The following is a 22,448-nucleotide window of genomic DNA, read 5'->3' on the forward strand; positions in this document are numbered from 1 at the left end:
GTTTACTCTGGAGAATTGATGCCAGCCACCTTCTAGCACTCCATGTCACACTGCGTTAAAGCTCCTGCCTCAAGAAAATTACTGTTTGTATTCAATTGATAAAGATTGCTTTAAATTACTTTTAAGAAGTTTTGTCAATAGAACCCATTATAAAAGTTAATCAACTCTAACATCCTTGTGCCTATATTTTTAATTAGAAACACTGAGTGCTAATAACCTCATGGGGAGGAACTGGTTGAGAGTTCCTGAACCCATTCATGTGAGGAGAATTGATGAACATTAGTAGAGATGCAAGGCATTGACTTGGGGTATTTCAAATGCATGGTGTCAGTCTTTTTGCATTGTCTCCCTGGGTAACTCTTCACAGATAGCCCCCGTTGATGTCGGCACAGTCTATTGGAACAATATTCTTTTTTACCGAGTTAGTTTTTGTAATGGTTGCTGCCATTGATACCCCTCAAGCAGAATAAGTAATATTAGAAGTGATTTGTAATCTGTATATATGATGATGTATAATTTCAGGAGCCTATCCATCTGCCCCTACAATGGACATGTACATGCCTCCCCCACCTCCCTATCCTGGACCTCCTCCAGTCAGTGTGGTAGAACCTGGATTGCCTGGTAGGTACACTGTATACCTTTAACAAGATCAGAATATAGTTCATTTAGATGGCAATGATCATTAACGTGTCAGTATGTGTTACTGAAACCCAGGGAGAGCCTAAATTTTCTTTGGGAACCATCTGGGGAGTTCAGAACTAGGGGCCATCAATATAAGATAGTCACCATTAAATCATAGGGCATTCAGGAGAAACCTCTTTACCCAGAGTGGTTAGAATGTGGAACTCACTACCACAAAGTAGTTGAGGCAAATAGCATGGATGCATTTAAGGGGAAGCTAGATAAGTACATGAGGGAGAAAGGAACAGAAGGATATGCTGGTAGGATGACATGAAGAGGGGTGGGAGCAGAAACACTGGCATAGACCAGTTGGACCGAATGGCCTGTTTCTGTGCTGTAAATTCTATGTAATCTCACTGTTCAATTGTGAGGAGGTTTTATAGAAAGGGCTTTGTATGTACTACCATTGAGGGGGCTGTAAGCAGTTTTGTAATGTATTGAGAGGGTTCTGATTCTCCCTTCAGCACCAATACTGCCTGCGTTCTATGAATGGAAGGGGTTCCAGCTACTGCCTGCCATATGCAGTGGCCAGAATCACTTCAAACAGCAGTAGCCTCTAGTATAGTATTGGGGGAGAAGTCGGGAATGGTGCTTTACAGGGAACAGGGGTGAATTTAGGAGCGTTTCTTTGGGCAGGGGGAGGAAGGAGAGTGTCTGCTTGAATGGGGGAGGGGTTTGAAGAAAAATGCCAGTGTGAATTGTGTTGTAACTTTTCTGTCTCATCTTTCAGGTGGAGCTAAAGCAGCAGAAGCAGCTTCTAGTGCTTACTACAACCCGTGCAATCCTCACAGTGTCTACATGCCAATGGTAAGAGTTCATTGCTGCTATCTTAAAGGTTGAGTCTGTGCTATAACTTCTGTTTCTTGCATCCGTCAAAGCTCCTTTCCCCAAGCTGGGTTATGGAAGAATCTTCCTCCGATCATAAGCAATGTACAGCTACAGTACCCCGTACTGTGTCTGCAATCTTGTCTTGTAAAAGTTGTCTGTCCTTATTTAAATTGGTGTTAAATGACATCTTATCTTGACAAGATTCAATGTGGGGGAAGTTAAACATTTGCCCACACTTTGCATTTAATGATGCCCTCAAGCACTCCCAGGTCAGTTATAAAGGATGAAGAGCATGGCCTAGAAATTCGATGGCACCACGCCTCTCTTTCAGGTGATAATTGGGTGCCTAAGTTTCCAGTATGGCAGGCAGAAAGCCCTTTGTAAATAAGGGGCCTAACTCCCGTTTGAGGCCTCCCTCTGCAATATTGGTTTGTCATAAGGCAGTCAATGTCGGCTACATTCAGGAAAACCAGGTCTACATGTGGCCTAACAGGTGGTCCTTAAAGGGATCATTGTAGGCCAGCTCTAAAAAGGTACATTTGTTAAAGATACTTGCCTGTACGTGGATCCAGGAGGAGCACTTTCCCTCCAGTGAAGTCTTTGTCCACTGCACAGATCCTCCCCTTTCAAGTTCACAGTACCTGACCCTAGAATGGCATTTCCTCTGTGTGAGGACACTTGCCTTTTTAACTGGGAAGTACATCTTCTCCTCCCCCCCCCCCCCCCCCCCAAAACCCCAGAATAAAGAGTTTATCATGTTGGGAATTGCAGGTGTGATCACGCAAGCTATCATTGTATGACATGTTAATATAACCAGAGAATACCAATTGACTGCAACAGGACATGGATAGGCTAGCAGAATGGGCAGACAAGTGGCAGATGGAATTTAATACAAGTGTGAGGTGATGCATTTTGGTAGAAGGAACAGGGAGAGGCAAAATACACTTAATGACACAGTTTTAAAGAGTGTGCAGGAACAGGGGGACCTGGGAGTTAATGTGCATGGGTCCCTGAAGGTGGCAGGACATATTGAGAGAGTGGTTAACAAAGCATTTGGGATCTTGGGTTTCATAAATAGAGGTTTTGAGTACAAAAGTAGAGAAGTTATGCTGAATCTTTATAAAGCGCTGGTTAGGCCACAACTGGAGTATTGCGTCCAGTTCTGGTCACCACACTTTAGGAAGGATGTGAAGGCCTTTGAGAGGGTGCAGAGGAGATTTACCAGAATGGTTCTGGGGATGGGGGATCTTAGCTACAAGGACAGGTTGGAGAAGCTGGATTTGTTTTCATTAGAGCAAAGGAGGTTGAGGGGTGATTTGATCGAGGTGTACAAGATTATGACGGGTTTGGATAGGCTAGACGGGGAAAGGCTGTTCCCACTAGTTGATGGTACAAGGACTAGGGGACATAGATTTAAGGTTTTGGGCAAGAGATACAGGGGGGATGTGAGGAAAAACTGTTTTACACAGCGAGTGGTGAGGACCTGGAACTCACTGCTGACGGAAGTGGTGGAAGTGGAGACACTCAATGTTTTCAAGGGGAGACTGGATAGGCACTTGAGGGAAATAAACCTGCAGGGCTACGGGGATAGAGCGGGGGAATGGGACTGACTGGATTGCTCTACAGAGAGCCGGCACGGACTCGATGGGCTGAATGGCCTCCTGTGCCGTTATGACTTGTACATCTGCCTCAATATTCAAATGCAGCAATAAAACAAGTAAGGGATTGTATTTTCTGTTGTAGGATCAGCCCCCACCGTACACACCAGCAGAAGAGAAGAAGAACAACTGAACCTGTTTGAAGTGCTGATTCTTCCAATTGTTTGTGAATGGTTTACTTTCTAAAAATTCTGTTGTTAGAAGCTGCATTTTTTATTAGACTTCAGCCACTTCATAGTCTCTTTCCACCATCTGTGTCCTCCAGCAAAGGAAATGGGTCTTGGACTGTAGGCTCCTTCGCTCTATCCTGATGGTGTCCTTGCACAGGCAATGGGAATGATCACCTGTGCACTGAAACAGATGAGATGTCGTTTACCATTGAGCCAATGTACGCTGTCTCCTCTCTTTCCCCACCCCCCCCCCCCCCCCCCCGAAAAATAGTCTGTCTGGAAACATCGCTGAACTCCACACATTGTCACCATCGCCTGCAAGGGTTGAAAAAAATGACCCTACTCCACTCTCGCGTTCCAGCTTGAGCCATGCCTGCCTAAACCCGACCGCATCTTTTCCATTCGAAAACTGAGAATTCCTGACCACCTTAGGAGAAAAAGTATTGGCCTAGTCTGACCGGTCCCCCATTTTGAGAGATTTTCAGTGTGCTGTAGCTGTCTGGATCCAGCAGCCAGTAAGTGTTGATGATTAACATCCTTTTTAATAATGCAAAAATGCAGCCTGTAACTACAATATTATAGTATATAATATACTAGAAAAGAGTTTATAGAAATTACTTTGTGTGATACAAGCGGACGAACACAACGCATTCCTACAAAATCGCTTTGCTATTTTAAATGCTGCCTCTGTGACGATCGAGTAATTTCATAGTGATGCTCATTGGCCTGTAATCCTGCAGTGTCATTTCTAGGCTTTAAGGTTTTTGAGTACGGGAAGGCTGGAATGATTCAAATCTGATTTTTTTTTTGATGTTCTCTATATTAAATAAAACACTTTTTTCTAGCAGAAAATAAATGAGACTAGCATTGTTCGGAACATTACTGAGAAATACTTTGAAAGTTTAGCAGGAGGGGAAGATGGAAATCATTTCTGTAATGTTTGGTAAAAAGATTGTTTTATAATTTATTTCTTATGGGGATGGGGAAAATCAGATTTGCATGTTTCTAAACACCAACCCAGTCTGGGTTTGGTCCAGTATGGTAAATTTTGTATTAAAATACCCACCTGACACCACTCTGGTCTGATCCAGTGCAATCTAAAGGTATGATCAAAACGGATAAATAACACGGTGTACAGGCATTTGAAAACTGTGTGCCAGGGCTACAGTATTGTGACTGGGTTATTTAGTTGGAGAATACCGACACACTGTAAACATACACTTAAACTAATACGCTTACTGTTCATCACCTAGGATTGCCCCACCGCAACCAACATTTATCCATTAATACTTTAATCCAGTGTTAATAAACAGCTTTAAATGCTCCCTTTAGACATGCCCAAGATTGGAAAGACAAAAGACAATAATTTTTCTGCTGATATTCTACCACAGTTCAAGTGATATAGCTTAAATATTTGTGCTTTACTGAACTCCTAGTTGACAGTATTAGGCTGCCCCTGCGACTCTTGCTGGTACCAGTGGGCACATGGTCCATTATTGTCCGGGTCTTGTATTCTTCATTTTAGAAAACTTCCCTTGCCGTGTGATATGATGACTTCTTCTTTGATTTGTGTGTTAAATTATTTTTTTAAGGATGCTGTGCTGTGCAGTGTTTGGATTGGGTTGTTCCAGAAGCATACTGGAACTTGCAAGGAGCTAGAAACAGCATTTGGCCCTTTTTAGGAGTGAACTAGCCTCTAACTTGTAGTTTTCCATATTTCTTGCAGGAGAACTGCATCTCTTGACTGACCCACAATCTAACATGTTAGAAAGGAAAATAGCTGTGCACTTACTGATATCTCAGTCCCTGCAATGTTGTTATACTTGAAGCTTTTAAACTACTGGTCAAGACAGCCAGGGCACAGACATGATGTGTAGTTTTCTAAGAAAATGCATTGAATAAATTAAAAAAGTCACCTGCTGAGTCTGATCCAGGGATAATGGAGTTGCCTCCTTTTTTATTTCATTCTGTCTTCCCTGCTCTGCTGTGTAACCTAATCTTTCTTCTGCTTCAACCTTGTGATTCTTCAATAGAGAGGACTGGTGGAAAAAATGCTGCTGGCTTCAGAAGCTAGACTCTTTGAAATGACAGCCTGGAGCTATTGGGATGCTTCACTCCCACTCGGATTGCAGGACTGCTTGACTGTCTTGACTCCTTTGCCTTCAGTTGAGCAGGAGGATTTTATTTCTCTTCTGCGCTCACCTGGCAACACGTTGCATCGTAGTGAGGCCTCCTGGTGAAAGGAGAGCTTTCGCTTGTCCACATTGCCCTGCTGGCCAATTATAGACCAATCCTGAAGGTGGTTGTATAGAAATTGGCACCAAATCAACTGGTCATGCTGGTAGTTAACCAGCTCCGATTATTCCCTCATTTCCAAGCCGCCATTTCAACCCCACTTCATAGGCAGAGGTTTAGTGACCAGATGGCCCCCTTGGTTTGCAATAGTGTACGGGAGGCAGTGGAGGAACATGAGGGAGAAAGCCTGCGAAATGGATGGAGGATGGGGATTGAATTCAACTAATTAATGCAATGACACTAATGATACTCGGAACAAAGTGGTTAAAGGAGATTAATTGTTAATTAACTGTTAATCCTTCACTGCCATAAACCAAGAATATATCAACTGTTTGTGGCTGTATGGCAAAAGACCCTCGGGTATGGCTTTATCCTTCTCTCTGGCTTTTACTGAGCTGCAAGTGATGATCACTTCTTAAAAGCAGTGTGTCTTCATAGCAGCATGTTCTTTAATCTGATTTTTATAATACTGGAGGGAAATCACCTAAAAATACCTTGACATTCAACATAAAATTGAACTTTTTTTCATTATACATTCTACTGAGAGAGTGTGTCAAGTGGCGGTGAACAAAGTCTCACCTCTTTAAAATGCATTGCACTCCTTCCAAGGTCTATACTGCTTTTGGCACGCTGTGCATTTTCTGATTTTTACTGTCATTCTGTGAATAAAGAAAGCAGGACTGAATTAATAAGCAACTGGAGATGTTTGAAGAGCTTCAGTTTGATTATTGTTAAACTTTTGTGTTGGTGTTGAGTGAAAGCAAAGCATCAGATGTCCAATCAAATCCGAGTTCAGTGCTGGACTGATTGCCAAAAGCAACGCTGTTAGCAACGGGCTGCGGAGCAGGAGACGATGTGATTATTTTTTTACATCGACCAATATTAACTCGATTGATTTAATATTGGTCAATGTAAAATTTTAAAAAAATCACTGTCTCTGTTCAAAATTAATGAAGGGTCTTTTTTTAATGGTGATGTTGTGCCCTGGTGTATTGACAAGTTATTTACTATAATAAAAACATAGTCTGCCACACAAAGCCAGTTCAGCAGCTCCTCTCTAACACACCAGTACGGAGCACAACCACTAATCTAAACACGTGATTGCACTCTCTTAACTAGAGAAGGTATGTAAAGCACCTCTGTAGATACAATGGGGAGTTTGCAAAAGGACTCATTCTAATAGTTGGTGAGTGATCATAGCAACATGTAACTTCAACGAGTTGGACCAGCCTAATGAATTCACACACACACGTTTTTACTAGAATTTAGGAAAGGTTTCTGCTGTGTTCTGTGCTCTTTCAGCAGTTGCAATTAATTGGGCTGGGGGAGCAGAGCAGAGACGGGAAGGGCAGTCACTGTAAAATGTCTGAATTCTGCAGGAGCTTAATGAGTTCCTAAGTTTGTAGGCCTCCGTGGATCCTCGTGGCCATTAAAGGGGATGTTGGTTTAAAAGGATCTGACTGTACCTAGTTTATAAAAATATAAATAGTTCACTCATTTTCCTTGCATGCGTTGCAAGTAACAGTATAAGAGGAAATTTGCACGATGCATGTTTTAGCTGCTCTGCCTTGTATCCCGTTTACACTGGTTTTGGAATCAGTCTGGTTGGCACTAACACAATATTGAGGTCTGTTCTCAACATGGGACAGGAAAGTTGATGGCAATGATGTACTGTTGCCTCGGAAACCAGCGCTGCAGATCAAGCGCAGACACTCTGTGCCGACACCAGAATAGCAATGTCGCTCTTGGGCGAGGAGTGAACAGCCACAACTATTCGCTGCCAGAGTTCACGGAGACCAAAAATTGTGTAAATGGGGATTTCTGGGGGACTGTTTAAAAATTGTCAGCAATTCTAATGCGTATAAACAAAACGACCTGGCTTAGAAAGGTTGGAGTAGGGGGAAATTCCAGCAGCTGTTTTAAACTTTTGACAAGTTGTTTGCTTCCAACAATCTGTTTCACCCATATTGCATTTGGTTTCCTCCAGATTTTTTGAGGGGCCGGGGTTAAAGAAAGCAAACTACTTTATAAAAATTGTCAATTTTTTTTTTTTTTTAATGTCTCTCAATTTTAATAAGTCACTCTTTGGGAATGTTAATGAAGATGTGTAAAATATAATGTAAAATAGTCAATGGTACTAAGTAATATTATAGGAAAGGAAAAATATTCTAAAATTCAGTAATGCTTAGTAACATAGGAAAAATATTGTAGAAGACAAGGCGATACTCTACTCTCCTTCCTTGTATCTCTTGGAATACAGAATTTCTGTGAACTTCAACTGGTTTGGGGAGGAAGCTCATCAATATGTTTTTCAACCTGCCGATGATTTTTATACAAATTGGCCAGCTGTTTACTTGGCCTGATCTCTGGGCTGTCCGCGTGTTGATTAGTGGAACAAAATGGAAAAAGTATTAAAATTATTGAGGATGTCTAGACCGTGGAGTATACATCCCTTGAATCCAAGTGCAGGTTGAGATGAAGCACATTGGAGGCACTACAGCTTTTAAAACAACCCGCTTTCTTACATTTGAACTGGGGAAAGATGGGCCAATGAAATGGGATTCTGGGAGAATAATAATGCATTGCTTTTTATTTAATCTGTACTTTTGTATTAACAGGAGAATTGACTGATAACTGCTAGATTTATAAAATTAATGTGTTCACTCATTAATGTGTATAAGTCTGTATGTATGCTTCAGTAAAGCTTTACACATTGTTAATAAATGCTTTCATAAGCACCTAAATAAAGACATTTGTGCAAAGTACGTGTGCAGCTTTTTTTTTGTAGTAAATGACTGATGTAGAGTGGATATTATAAAATATTCTTTAACAGGAAAGTCTCTACCGTGGGATCTATGGGAGCGTGAAACATCCTGTGCTGTCACTGAATGGTGTGTTTGTCTTCATTTTGGATCACCAGGTAGTCTGTATAATTTAGGGGGGAGGCGGCGAGGGAAGAAACTGAAGAGATGGCTGAAGAAAGAGTTTTGTTGAAGCCAGGAATGAGATTGTGGGGCAAGATGATTGTCGAAGAGAATTCCAGAGACATGAGCATAGTGGCGGAAAGATTGACCTTGTAGCACAAGGGAGTGAGGAACAAGCGCTAGTGAAGAGTCACCAGTATCTTCTAATTGTCCCAGACACACCAACAGCTGGTAACTGTTTCAGGAGAATTCCTTTAATCTCGGTTCAGAATTTTGGCATGCTGATACCTGCTGGGAAGTGTGTAGATGTGGATAACAGGTGAGGGCAGGATCCGACTAAGCTGCCATTACCTTCATGGTCTGATGGCCTGCTTACACTGATAGGGTCACAGATGAAGACTGCTGAGGAATGAGGTATTGGAAAGCTGCCATAGAGCTGTACCCCATGTGGGATAGTGTGCAATATAATAGGTTAACCCTAACTTGGCTTTAGTAAAAGGGTATGAAGGGATAGTTAGCATAGAGGGCTACAGTAACGAAGGAATGTGTAGAGACGGCAGATATACATTGGGCATGATTAGGTAGAAAGTTTAGAACATCTGGTGAGAAATTATGAGGAAAAATAGCTCCGTAATATAGAAGGCAGTATTAATATCTGTTATGAGAACGTGTGGCTCAGCTGCACGGGGGGGGGGAAGGAAGAAGAATGGAAAAGCAATAGTGGTAGGGGATTCGACTGGAGCAGACAGGTGTTTCTGTGGCCGCAGACGTGACTCCAGGATGGTATATTGCCTCCCTGGTGCCAGGGTCAAGGATGCCACCGAGCAGCTGCAATGCATTCTGGGGGGAAAAGGGTAAACAGCCAGAGGTCGTGGTCCATATCAGTACCAATGCCATAGGTAGAAAGAGGGATGAGGTCCTGCAGGCAGAGTTTAGGGAGCTAGGAAAGATTAAAAAGCAGGACCTCAAAGGTAGTAATCTCTGGATTATTCCCAGTGCCACGTGCTAGTGAGTACAGAAATAGAACAGAGCAGATGAATGCGTGGCTGGAGAGATGGTGCAGGTGGGAGGGCTTTAGATTCCTGAGGCATTGAGACCATTTCTAGGGGAGGTGGGACCTGTACAAGCCAGACGGGTTGCACCTCAACAGAGCCGGCACCAAGAGAAGGGGATAAAAAAGGAGGGGGCAGGGGGGGGGTCGCAGTATTGATTAAAGAAACAATTACAACTGTGAGGAGGGATGATATGTTGGAAGGATCATCAAATAAGGCCATATGGGTTGAATTGAACAAAAAGGGGGCAATCACACTGCTGGGAGTGTACTACAGACCCCCAAACAGTCGGAGATAGAAGAGCAAATATGTAGGCAAATTTCTGAGAAGTGCAAAAACTACAGGGCAGTAATAATAGGGGATTTCAACTACCCTAATATAAACTGGGATAAAATTAGTGTGAAAGGTATAGAGGGTGCAAAATTCTTAAAATGCATTCAGGAGAACTTTTTTAGCCAGTATGCATCAGTGGGAGAGCATTACATAGAAACAGAAGATAGGAGCAGGAGTAGGCCATTCGGCCCCTCAAGCCTGCTCCGCCATTCAATGAGATCATGGCTGATCGTCCAAATTCAGTACCCTGCTCCTGCCTTCTCTCCATATCCCTTGATCCCTTTAGCCTTAAGAAATATATCCAACTCCTTCTTGAATATATTTAATGAATTGGCCTCAACTGCCTTCTGTGGTAGAGAATTCCACAGGTTCACCACTCTCTGGGTGAAGAAATTCCTCCTCATCTCTGTCCTAAATGGCTTACCCCTTATCCTTAGACTGTGACCCCTGGTTCTGGACTCCCCGACCATCGGGAACATCCTTACAGCATCTAGTCTGTCCAGTCCTGTTAGAATTTTATAGGTTTCGATGAGATCCCCTCTCATTCTTCTAAACTCCAGCGAGTACAAGCCCAATCGACCCAATCTTTCCTCATACGTCATTCCTGCCATCCCAGGTATCAGTCTGGTGAATCTTCGCTGCACTCCCTCCATGGCAAGAACATCCTTCCTCAGATATGGCGACCAAAACTGCACACAATACTCCAGATGTGGTCTCACCAAGGCCCTGTACAACTGCAGCAAGACATCCTTGTTCCTGTACTCTAGTCCTCTTGCTATGAAGGCCAACATACCATTTGCCGCCTTAACCGCCTGCTGCACCTGCATGCTTACCTTCAGCGACTGGTGCACAAGGACACCCAGGTCTTGTTGCACTTCCCCTTCTCTCAATCTATTGCCATTCAGATAATAATCTGCCTTCCTGTTTTTGCCACCAAAGTGGATAACCTCACATTTATCCACGTTATATTGCATCTGCCATGCTTCTGCCCAATCACCCAACCTGTCCAAATCATACTGGAGTTTCTCGGTATCCTCCTCACAGCACACACGCCCACCCAGCTTTGTGTTGTCTGCAAACTTGGAGATATTACATCTAGTTCCCTCATCCAGATCATTAATATATATTGTGAATAGCTGGGGCCCAAGGACCGATCCCTGCGGTACCCCACTAGTCACTGCCTGCCACTCAGAAAAAGAGCCGTTTATTCCAACTCTTTGCTTTCTGTCTGCCAACCAGTTCTCTATCCAAGTCAATACCTTGCCCCCAATCCCATGTGCCTTAATTTTACACGCTAATCTCTTATGCGGGACCTTATTGAAAGCCTTTTGGTGCTAGTGATCATAATTCAGTTAGGTTTAGGGTAGGTATGGAAAAGGACAAAGATAGACCAGGAATAAAAGTTCTCAATTGGGGAAAAGCCTATTTTGCTAAGCTGAGATGGGATTTAGCCAAGTGGACTGGGAACAGTTACTTGAAGGTAAATCAGTGTCCGAGCAGTGGGAGGCATTCAAGGAGGCGATCCTGAGGGTTCAGAGCGAGTATATTCCCTTAAAGAAAAAGGGTGGGACTAACAAATCTAGAGCCCCCTGGATGTCAAGGGACATACAGGGTAGGATAAAGAAAAAAAGGGAAGCTTATGACAGATACCAAGGGCTCAATACTGCAGAAACTCTAGAGGAATATAGAAAATGCAATTAAAAAGGAAATTAGGAAAGCAAAGAGAGAGCTTGAAAAAAATTTGGCAAGTAAAATCAAAGAAAACCCAAAGATGTTTCATAAATACATTCAGAGCAAGAGGATAACTAAAGAAAGGGTAGGGCCTATTAGAGACCATAAAGGTCATCTGTGTGTGGAGGCGGAAGACATGGGTATGGTTCTTAATGAATACTTTGCGCCTGTTTTCATAAAAGAGAGGGACAATGCAGACATTGCAATCGGAGGAGGAGTGTGAAATATTAGATGAACATAGTGAGAGAGGAAGTAATAAGGGGCTTAGCAGCTTTGAAAGTGGGTAAATCCCCAGGCCAGGATGAAATGTATCCCAGGCTGTTAAGAGAAGCAAAAGAGGAAATAGCAGAGGCTCTGACCATCATTTTCCAATCCTCTCTGGCTACAGGTGTGGTGCTGGAGGCCTGCTAACGTTGTACCTTTGTTTAAAAAGGGAGAAAGGGATAGACTGAGTAATTACAGGTCAGTCAGCCTAACATCGGTGGTGGGAAAATTATTGGAAAAATCTTAATTTAGAAAGACACGGATTAATCAAGGACAGTCAGCATGGATTTGTTAAGGGAAGGTCGTGTCTGACTAACTTGATTGAATTTTTTGAGGCGGTAACGAGGTTCGAAGAGGGTAGTGCGTTTGATGTAGTGTATATGAATTTTAGCAAGGCTTTTGATAAGGTCCTGTATGGCAGACTGGTCACGAAAGTAAAACCCCTTGGGATCCAAGGCAAAGTGGCAAGTTGAATCCAAAATTGGCTCAGAGGCAGGAAACAAAGGGTAATGGTTGATGGGTGTTTTTGTGACTGGAAGGCTGTTTCCAGTGGGGTTCCGCAGGGCTCAGTACTAGGTCCCTTGCTTTTTGTGGTATATATCAGTCCAAAGATGTGCGGGTTAGGTTGATTGGCTATGATAAATTGACCCTTAGTGTTAGGGGGATTAAATACGTGGGGTTACGGGGATAGGGTGGGATATGTGTCGGTGCAGGCTCGATGGGCCGAAATGGCCTCTATCTGCACTGTGGGGTTTCTGTGATTTCTGTGATATCAATGATTTAGACTTGAATGTAGGGGGCATGATTAAGAAGTTTGCAGATGATACTAAAATCGGCTGTGTGGTTGATAATGAAGAAGAAAGCTGTAGACTGCAGGAAGATATCAATGGACTGGTCTGGTGGGCAGAACAGTAGCAAATGGAATTCAATCAGGAGAAGTGTGAGATAATGCATTTGGGGAGGGCTAACAAGGCAAGGGAATACACATTAAATGGTAGGACACTGAGAAGTGTAGAGGAACAAACAGACCTTCGAGTGCATGTCCACAGATCCCTGAAGGTAGCAGGACAGGTAGATAAGGTGGTTAAGAAGGCCTACGGGATACTTTTCTTTATTAGCCGAGGCATAGAATATAAGAGCAGGGAGGTTATGCTTGAACTGTATAAAACACTAGTTAGGCCACAGCTAGAGTACTGCATGCAGTTCTGGTCACCACATTACAGGAAGGATGTGATTGCACTGGAGAGGGTGCAGAGGAGATTTACAAGGATGTTGGCTGGACTGGGGAATTTTAGTTATGAGGAAAGACTGGATAGGCTGGGGTTGTTTTCTTTGGAACAGAGGAGGCTGAGGGGAGACCTTATTGAGATGTATAAAATTATGAGGGGCCCAGATAGAGTGGACAGGAAGGACCTATTTCCCTTAGCAGAAAGGTCAATAAGCAGGGGGCACAGATTTAAAATAATTGGTAGGAAGTTTTGAGGGGATTTGAAGGGAAATGTCTTCACCCAGAGGGTTGTGGGGGTCTGGAACTCACTGCCTGAAAGGGTGGTAGAGGCAGAAACCCTCGCCACATTTAAAAAGTGCTTGGATATGCACTTGAAGTGCCGTAACCTACAGGGCTACGGACCAAGAGCTGGAAAGTGGGATTAGGGAGGATAGCTCTTTGTCGGCTGGCACAGACACGATGGGCCGAATGGCCTCCTTCCGTGCTGTAACTTTCTATGATCCTATGAACGTATTCCGTGTGACAGAGGTTAACACATGGTTTAGATTAGGTCATTAGAATTCTACAGGCAAAGCTAAGCAAGCAAGATGTGTTGTTGGTTTTAAGGCAATTTAGGAAGTATCAAAGGGTTTCTGTAAAGAATTATGGCTAGTTTGGAGACAAAATGTCTGGTTTAAGTTACTATTCTGATAAGGTGTGATGTTTATAACCATGCAAAATTGTCCTTTCTTTTGCTGATCAGAAATGAAACACTTTCCATATTTATGTGAGAATGAAGTAGATGTGGTGCAACATTGCACCACCTTCTGGTGTAGAAACATATGACATAAGGATCACAGACAAGAATCTGAGAATGGATAGGTTTCGAGCAAGTCATCTGACTTTGTTTACAAAGTGTCTTTAAGGTGTATAAATATGCATTGCTTTCAGTAAATCTTTGGTATTCTGTACTGAGAAGTCACCTGTAATTCGCAGACCCTGATGGATAACCTAGTTTTTTTTTATACGTTGGTGCATAGAAACATAGAAGATAGGAGCAGGAGTAGGCCATTCGGCCCCTCGAGCCTGCTCCGCCATTTAATGAGATCATGGCTGATCATCCAAGTTCAGTACCCTGTCCCTGCTTTCTCCCCATACCCCTTGATCCCTTTAGCCTTAAGAAATATATCCAACTCCTTCTTGAATATATTTAATGAATTGGCCTCTACTGCCTTCTGTGGTAGAGAATTCCACAGGCTCACCACTCTCTGGGTGAAGAAATTTCTCCTAATTTCTGTCCTAAAAGGCCTACCCCTTATCCTTAGACTGTGACCCCTGGTTCTGGACTCCCCGACCATCGGGAACATCCTCCCTGCATCTAGTCTGTCCAGTCCTGACAGAATTTTATAAGTTTCAATGAGTTCCCCTCTCATTCTTCTAAACTCCAGCGAGTACAAGCCCAATCGACCCAATCTCTCCTCATACGTCATTCCTGCCATCCCAGGTATCAGCCTGGTGAATCTTCGCTGAACTCCTTCCATGACAAGAATATCCTTCCTCAGATAAGGCGACCAAAACTGCACACAATACTCAAGGTGCGGTCTCACCAAGGCCCTGTACAACTGCAGCAAGACATCCTTGTTCCTGTACTCAAACCCTCTCGCTATGAAGGCCAACATACCATTTGCCTTCTTAACCGCCTGCTGCACCTGCATACTTACCTTCAGCGACTGGTGCACAAGGACACCCAGGTCTCGTTGCACTTCCCCTTCTGCGATCTGGGCATCGCTGGCAAGGCCGGCATTTATTGCCCGCCCCTAATTGCCCTTGAGAAGGTGGTGGTGAGCCGCCTTTTTGAACCGCTGCAAGTCTGTGATACTTCTTTGCTAGGCCATTTCAGAGGGCAGTTAAGAGTCATCCACATTGCTGTGGGTCCAGAGTCACATATAGACCAGACCCAAAAGGACATTAGTGAATCAGAGGGGTTTTTACGAGAATCCAATAGTTTCGTGGTCACCATTACTGATTTTATTCCAGATTTATTTAATTAACTGAATTTAAATGTCCCCAGCTGCCGTGGTGGGATTCTGAACTCACGGAAATATTAGTCCAGGCCTCTGGACTACTAGACCAGTAACATAACCACTGTGCTACCGTACCCTAGTTGTTGGTATGTAGACATATAATCTTACTTGTACTTTCTGTGGATATTAGTAAAACCAACAAGTTGATTTATCACTGGCATCCGAACCTATATAATTTAGGTTATTCTACTTAGTTGATGTAACACACCAACGCCTTGAGGGGAAAACTAGGAAGAAGTGTGTTTTGGTGAATTGCAAGGCTGACAGCCCGTTATCCTGTGTTCTGTTGGCATAAATTTGAAATGTCTTATTTCTGAGCAATGGAGAAAGTCCTATTGGAAATTTATGGCCTTGTTGAAAGGATGTTAAATTATCGGCCCTCTAGTAATCACTAGTCCCTTACATCACGGAAGACCTCTTCTGGTCCCTCAATACCTCCTCTTTGGTGAAGAAGGCCCAGCAGCGCCTATATTTCCTAAGGAGGCTGAAGGGATGCAACCTGTCACCCCGGATCCTCTCTAACTTTTACCGCTGCACAATAGAGAGCATCCTGACGAACTGTATCACAGTGTGGTATAGCAGCTGTAGCTCCTATGACCGGAAAGTCCTGCAGCGGGTAGTCAAAACTGCCCAACGCATTACCGGCACCCGGCTACCGACCATTGAGAACATTTACCAGAAACACTGTCTACGGAGGCCACTGACCATCATCAAAGACCCTACCCACCCCAGTCACAGTTTGTTCGCCCTCCTGCCATCTGGGAGACGCTACAGATGCATTCGCACCCGTACGACCAGATTTAGGAACAGCTTCTTTCCTAGGGCTGTCATCCTACTGAACTCTGCTAATAAACTCTAAAGCCTGCACATCTGTCAATGCATTTTATTATGTTTATGTTTATGTTACAAGCCAAATGTATGTTAAATGTTTTAATCAAAATGTACACTCTCGGGAGCCGCAAGCTTACATTTCGTTGTACTGCACTTGTGCACTAACAATGACAATAAAGTTGATTATTACACCTCCATCCTTTAATGATAGCAGGTCAGTGGTGAAGGATCATGTGGTAAGTTTCATGCAGTGCAAACTGTCATCCATATTTGCAATAAGTTACCATTGCTGATCTAATCCAAGGACCTACTAATAAGTAGGCCAGGATAGTCGAGTGCGTGTGCCTATTGCACACAGTTAACCAGGTGTAATTATCCAGCCAGTGAATCCACACAACCTACATTCCTCAGTTGGTCAACTAACTTTCACTGCCAAATCCGTCTCTTTGCTGAGGAAGTTGTGAAGAGTTGTTAACTAAATTCAGGACCCTTTACTCCAACCCCCAAGTAAATCATCAGCTGTGAAAGCATGACTGGCTGTAGAGATTGCATTAACTTAGAATTTCTTAAAGGTGTTCACACACGCTCAAAACAAAGAGGCAGTGCTGTCTAGTATTACAGTGTAATCCGGTCGCCTGATTTATGGCACCTGGTTGGAAAGCCCTGAAGGGTTTTTGAATATCCCAGCAGATTATCTAAAACATGGACGATGCTTACATTACAACAGTGACTACACTTCAAAAGTACTTCATTGGCTGTAAAGCGCTTTGGGACATCCTGAGGTCGTGAAAGGCACTATATAAATGCAAGTCTTTCTTTTCTTATTTCACCTCATAAAATCATAGAAGGAGGCCATCATGGCTGTGCCGGCTTTTGGCAGAGCGATCCAATTAATCGTGCTACCATGCTCTTTCCTCATTGCCCTGTACAATTTTTCCCTTCAAGTATTTATCCAATTCCCTTTTGAAAGTTACTATTGAATCTGCTTCCACCGCCCTTCCAGGCAGCGCGTTCCAGATCACAACAACTCGCTGCGTAAAAGAACAAGTTTCCTTCTGTCACCTCTGGTTCTTTTGCAAATCACCTTCAATCTGTGTCCTCTGGTTACCGACCCTTCTGCCATTGGAAACAGTTTCTCCTTATTTACTCTATCAAAACCAGACATGATTTTGAACACCTCTATCAGATCTCCTCTTAACCTCTGCTCTAAGGAGAAACCCCCCCAGCTTCTCCACATAGCTGAATTCCCTCATCCCTGGTACCATTCTAATAAATCTCTTCTCCAAGGCCTTGACATCCTTCCTAAAGTGCAGTGCCCAGAATTGAACACAATACTCCAGCTGGGGCCTAACCAGTGTTTTATGAATGTTGAGCATAACTTCCTTGCTTTTGTACTCAATTCCTCTATTAATAAAGCCAAGGATCCCATGTTTTTTTAACAGCCTCCTCAACTTGTCCTGCCACCTTCAAAGATTTGTGTACATACACCCCCGGGTATCTCTGTTCCAGCACCCTGCACTTGCTTAAAAACCTGTTCCATCTCCAACTTTTTCCAGTTCTGACGAAGGGTCATCGGCCTGAAACATTGACTCTGTTTCTCTCTCCACAGATGCTGCCTGACCTGCGGAGTGTTTCCAGCATTTTCTGTTTTTATTTAAAATTTTACCCTTTAGTTTCTATTGCCTCTCCTAATTCTTCCTACTAAAATGTATCACTTCACACTTCTCTGCGTTAAATTTCATCTGCCACGTGTCTGCCCATTTCACCAGTCTGCCTCTGTCCTCCTGAAGTCTGTTACTATTCTCCTCACTGTTTACTACATTTCCCAGTTTCGAGTCATCTGCAGACTTTGAAGTTATGCCCTGTATACCCAAGTCCAGGTCATTAATATACATCAAAAAGAGCAGTGGTCCCAAAACCGATCCCTGGAGGACACCACTGTACACTTCCCTCCAGTCTGAAAAACAACCTGCTTTCTGTCCCTTTGCCAATTTTGTATCCACGCTGCCACTGTCCCTTTAATCCCATGGGCTTTAATTTTGTTAACAAGGCTAGTATGTGGTACCGTGTCAGACACCTTTTGAAAGTCCATATACAGAACATCAACCGCACGACCCTCATCAACCCTCTCCGTTACTTTATCAAAGAACTCAATCACGTTAATCAAACACGATCCGCCTTTAACAAATCCGTGCTGACTGACTTTCATTTATTCGCCCATACTTTTCCAAATGTCTCATGCTTGTAGTTTGCACATTTAATAAAAAAATTAATTCTCGGGATGTCGGCGTCGCTGGCAAGGCTGACCTTTATTGCCCCTCCCTAGTCCCCCTTAACTGAGTGGCTTGCTGGGCCACTTCAGAGGGCTGTTAAGAATCAACCAAGTTGGTGTGGGACTGGAGTCACGTATAGGCCCAGACTGGGCAAGGGCGGTAGGTTTCCTTTCCCGAAGGACATTAGTGAACCAGTTGGGTTTTTACGACAACCTGACAGCTTCATGGTCACCATAGTTGGTGTTAACGCGATTTGCCTGCTACACAAGGAGGATGATAAAACCAAAAAAGGTAAGTGACCAACATTTTTTTTAAACAGGAAATCTCACTGAGCAACGACCTCTCCTAATTGTTAGAAACTGCTTGAAAAGCTGACGTTGCCTGAAATCAGCAGAGATTTTTTAAATGGGTAAGTGTAAGGTAAGTATTTATCGAACTGCGTGAAATAGTCGGCGCGCTTAATAAGCCTTTGGAATTGACTCCTGTGGAAATGATTGCTGTTATTTGCCTGATATAGGCAGCTGCCCGTGCTAACTGTGAACGGTGTCAGTGGTGGGGATTACATCAGTTTCTTATTTCCAGATTGTTTAAAAACTGAATTAAAATTGTCAAACTGCCATGGTGGGATTGTAACTTGCATTCCTTGGATTACCAGTCCAGTAATATGACCACGACACTCACACGTAGGTAATCCTTGAATTTATCTGTTACTTTTAAAATAATAATTGTAAGTACATTAAAAAAATTTGACTTTCTCCAAAGAAATGAGGGAAATTTCAGATCACTGCTCACATTGCGAAATTGCAGCTCCCTTCAACAGATCGCCGTGTGTGCTGACGGACCGCCTGCGGTTCCACAGAGGCATCGATCAACATGCCAGTATCAGGGGAGAATTAAGCTGCCTGTAAGAGCCCTGAATTGAATTAATTAAAAAATAAATAAAATTCAGCAACATCAGTGTAAATAACCAGCCATAACCTTAATGCTGTTTGCAATTCATGGGGTGAAACGATCTGCACACTCGGCAGAACATTACACCTTCCTGCGAGGGCTCTCTACGCAGGAGTCCTCCCTTTATCTATTGGGGACTTGGCATGGAGGGTGTTGCGCGGAGCAGTCCCGTGCAATAAGGTTTTTAGTAGGTTCACGGACTCCCAGGCCGCCTGCCTTTTCTGCGGCCTGGAGGAGTCTGTGTTCCACCTTTATAGTGAATGTGAACGGTTGCAGCCCCTCTTCCATTATTTGAAGGGGCTCCTCCTCGATTTTTGGCTGCACTTCAGTCCTGATCCATGCTTCTGATCTTTGGTCACCCGGTGCAGGGGGGCGGGGGGGGGGAGCGGGCAGGTCGGGGGGACCTCCTCGTGGGACTGCTCCTGGGCCTGGCCAAAGTGGCCATTAACTGGTCCAGGCAGCGGGCGGTCGAGGAGGTCGTTCGGCCCGACTGCCTGCCTCTCTTCCGCAGCCATGTTCGCGTCCGGGTGGCCCTGGAGATGGAGCATGCGGTGTCCGCCGGCACGCTCGAGGCTTTCCGCGACCGGTGGGCGCCGCGGGGACTGGAGTGCATCATCACCCCCTGGGAACCAAATTTTAATTTAATTTATTAAGTTTCCTTTAATGTTTTAAGTTAAGTTACAGTTTCTTTGTTTTAGCCAGAAGAGTACACCTTCCTGCCACTTGCCCCTTGCAGAGTTTGGGACATTGCACCGATCAGCAGAGGGGAGACCCGGTTAGCTGGGAAATCCCAATCAGTTGCATGGCCAATATGATTGTCACCCCAGTTGGACTGATGTGTACGGATTCTTGGTTTATTAAATAGTTGCAGTTTGTACTGTAAACATTATTGATTTACCTGTGAAATGTATTGTTGTATTTATATTGTTGACCATAATTGGTCAATGAATGTAATGGATTCACTATGTAACTGTTGAGTTGTATAAGTACTGTTGTACTTTAATGTTAACATTTAAAAAAAAGGACAACAGGTTATACCAAGCAAAAATGAAGAGTTACTAGATTGCCAGTAGGACTGGTATGTATTTTTTTTACTATGGGTACCTGTATTGTTGACATTGGTTTTGTCTGGAAACATTTATTATTGTATTTGTACTGTTAATCCTAAAGCTGTTTCTTCTAAGGCTTAGCCTTATTGTGGTTAATGAATATAATGGATTTATCATGTAAATTGATGAATTGTAACAAAAAAAAATGATTGTCACCTTATTAGCCAATCAGCAACTTCGATTTAAACTTCCTACGCAACCTCTGACGTAAGGGGTGGACAGATACAAACCCCCAGGTGATTGGTGAATCGCTGGAAATATGCAAATATACAGTACATAAATGGAAGGCGATAAAGAAACAACTGATCCACTGCTCGAGCTAGATATCCCAGCAAAGCTACTGTAATAAGTGAAACTTCCTACTCAGTAAATGAAGTTAATATACATACATACATTAATATATATTATATAATATGCATTAAACCCGTCAGCCTGACTTAAAAGTGGGAGAGCGACCGAGACCTGAGCTCGGCTGGGGCGTTTACCTCATTCGCTTTTGCATCTTTAAAGCGAGGGTTTTTCCGCGATGGATGAGTTCAGTTCTGGGTTGGACTTTACTTCGGCTGCGGGCGCCTCCGAGCAGGCGGAGCTGTCGCGGATGATCGCCGTGGAGCAGCAGAAGGCCCAGTTCCAGCTGAAAGTGCACAACTTTACTGAGGTGTGCTGGGAGAAGTGCGTGGAGAAAGCCGGCTCCAGGCTGGACTCGCGGACCGAGGCTTGTCTGGTCAGCTGCGTGGAGCGCTTTGTGGACACCACGCTGGCCATCACCAACCGCTTCGCCCAGATGGTGCAGAAGGGAGGACATTGAGGAGATCTGCTCAACATTGGGGTCCCGGTGTTTCCCGAGGGGGTAACCCGACCCCCTCATTGAATGCCAAAAGAAAGAAAAAGGTATTTTGTGGGCGATTTCGAGCCAACTTGCTGGAATATTGCAGCCGCCCCTGGGTTTACACCGAGTGCCACTCTGACAACTGCCTGGAAGTTGATGCATTCTTTGAGCATGCTCATTGTAATAGGGAATGAATGTCCTGGTCCCCAAGGTCATTCCACCAACTCTGTTTCGTTACTTCCTGTCCCACTGTCTGTATATTTACAATGCACGCAGATCTTGTGTAAATTAAGAAAATCGGATTAAAGACTTTTTTTCATGAATACCATCGCGTGATCTCCTCAATTGGTGTTGGATGGCAATGAAATATTACTGGTGTGTCTGTCAGCCGTGGCTCCGCACCCTCGCCTCTGAGTCAGAGGGTTGTGGGTTCGAGTCCCGCTCCAGAGACTTGAGCACAGAAATCTAGGCTGACAGTCCAGTGCTGATACTGAGGGAACGCTGCACTGTCGGAGGTGCCGCCTTTCTGACGAGACGTTACACCGAGGCCTAGTCTGCCCCCTCAGGTGGACGTAAATGATCCCATGGCACTATTTCGAAGAGCAGGGGAGTTCTCCCCGGTGTCCTGGGGCCAACATTTATCCCTCAATCAACATCACTAAAACAGACTATCTGGTCATTATCACATTGCTGTTTGTGGGAGCTTGCTGTGTGCAAATTGGCTGCTGCGTTTCCTACATTACAACAGTGACAGTATTTCATTGGCTGTAAAGCGCTTTGGGACGTCCGGTGGGCGTGAAAGGTGCTATATAAATGCAAGTCTTTCTTTTCTATTTTTTTAATGTAGATGAATAAAAGAACTTTCATTTATACAGTGTCTTTCACCCCAGGATGTTTCAAAGACATTTACAGCCAATGAAATACATTTAAAGTGTAGTTACTGTTTGATACAGCAACTTTACGTCCACCTGAGAGAGCAGACGGGGCCTCGGTTTAATGTCTCATCCAAAAGCAGTGCAGCACTCCCTCTGCACTGCACTGCACTGTCAGTCTCTGCAGTGGGACTTGAACCCACAAACCTTCTGACTTGGAAACGAGAGTCTACCACTGACCCAAAGCTGACTACCCTTAATGATAATGTGCCTTTGGCGCCATCTCTGTGACCCATTGAGTATGAAGTCCCACCCCCACCCCCAGCATTCCCTGCAGAACCAGAAGACCTGCAGCA

The 22,448-nt window shown here is 43.9% G+C and overlaps 2 protein-coding genes across 2 annotated transcripts in view; both read left to right on the forward strand.

Moving 5' to 3' along the window:
• The window catches only part of LOC147099036 (WW domain-binding protein 2-like), a 46,713-nt gene extending 38,316 nt beyond the window's left edge, over nucleotides 1-8,397 (forward strand). The window contains exons 6-8 of the mRNA XM_085969579.1: nucleotides 523-621; nucleotides 1,412-1,488; nucleotides 3,253-8,397. Of these exons, the coding sequence (XP_085825705.1) occupies nucleotides 523-621; nucleotides 1,412-1,488; nucleotides 3,253-3,300 (224 nt within the window). The 3' untranslated portion in view covers nucleotides 3,301-8,397. The remainder of the gene's footprint in view (nucleotides 1-522; nucleotides 622-1,411; nucleotides 1,489-3,252) is intronic.
• A 12,472-nt stretch (nucleotides 8,398-20,869) lies between these two features.
• timm8b (translocase of inner mitochondrial membrane 8 homolog B (yeast)) lies at nucleotides 20,870-21,543 on the forward strand. Its single transcript, XM_085969269.1, has one exon. It carries the CDS (start codon nucleotides 20,918-20,920, stop codon nucleotides 21,197-21,199), a length of 282 nt encoding a protein of 93 aa, XP_085825395.1. The 5' UTR covers nucleotides 20,870-20,917; the 3' UTR covers nucleotides 21,200-21,543.
• Nucleotides 21,544-22,448: the final 905 nt, after the last annotated feature.

This window comes from Somniosus microcephalus, chromosome 28, assembly GCF_052327205.1.
Source record: "Somniosus microcephalus isolate GS21.2 chromosome 28, FLI_Smic_1.0, whole genome shotgun sequence".
Lineage (NCBI taxonomy): Eukaryota > Metazoa > Chordata > Chondrichthyes > Squaliformes > Somniosidae > Somniosus > Somniosus microcephalus.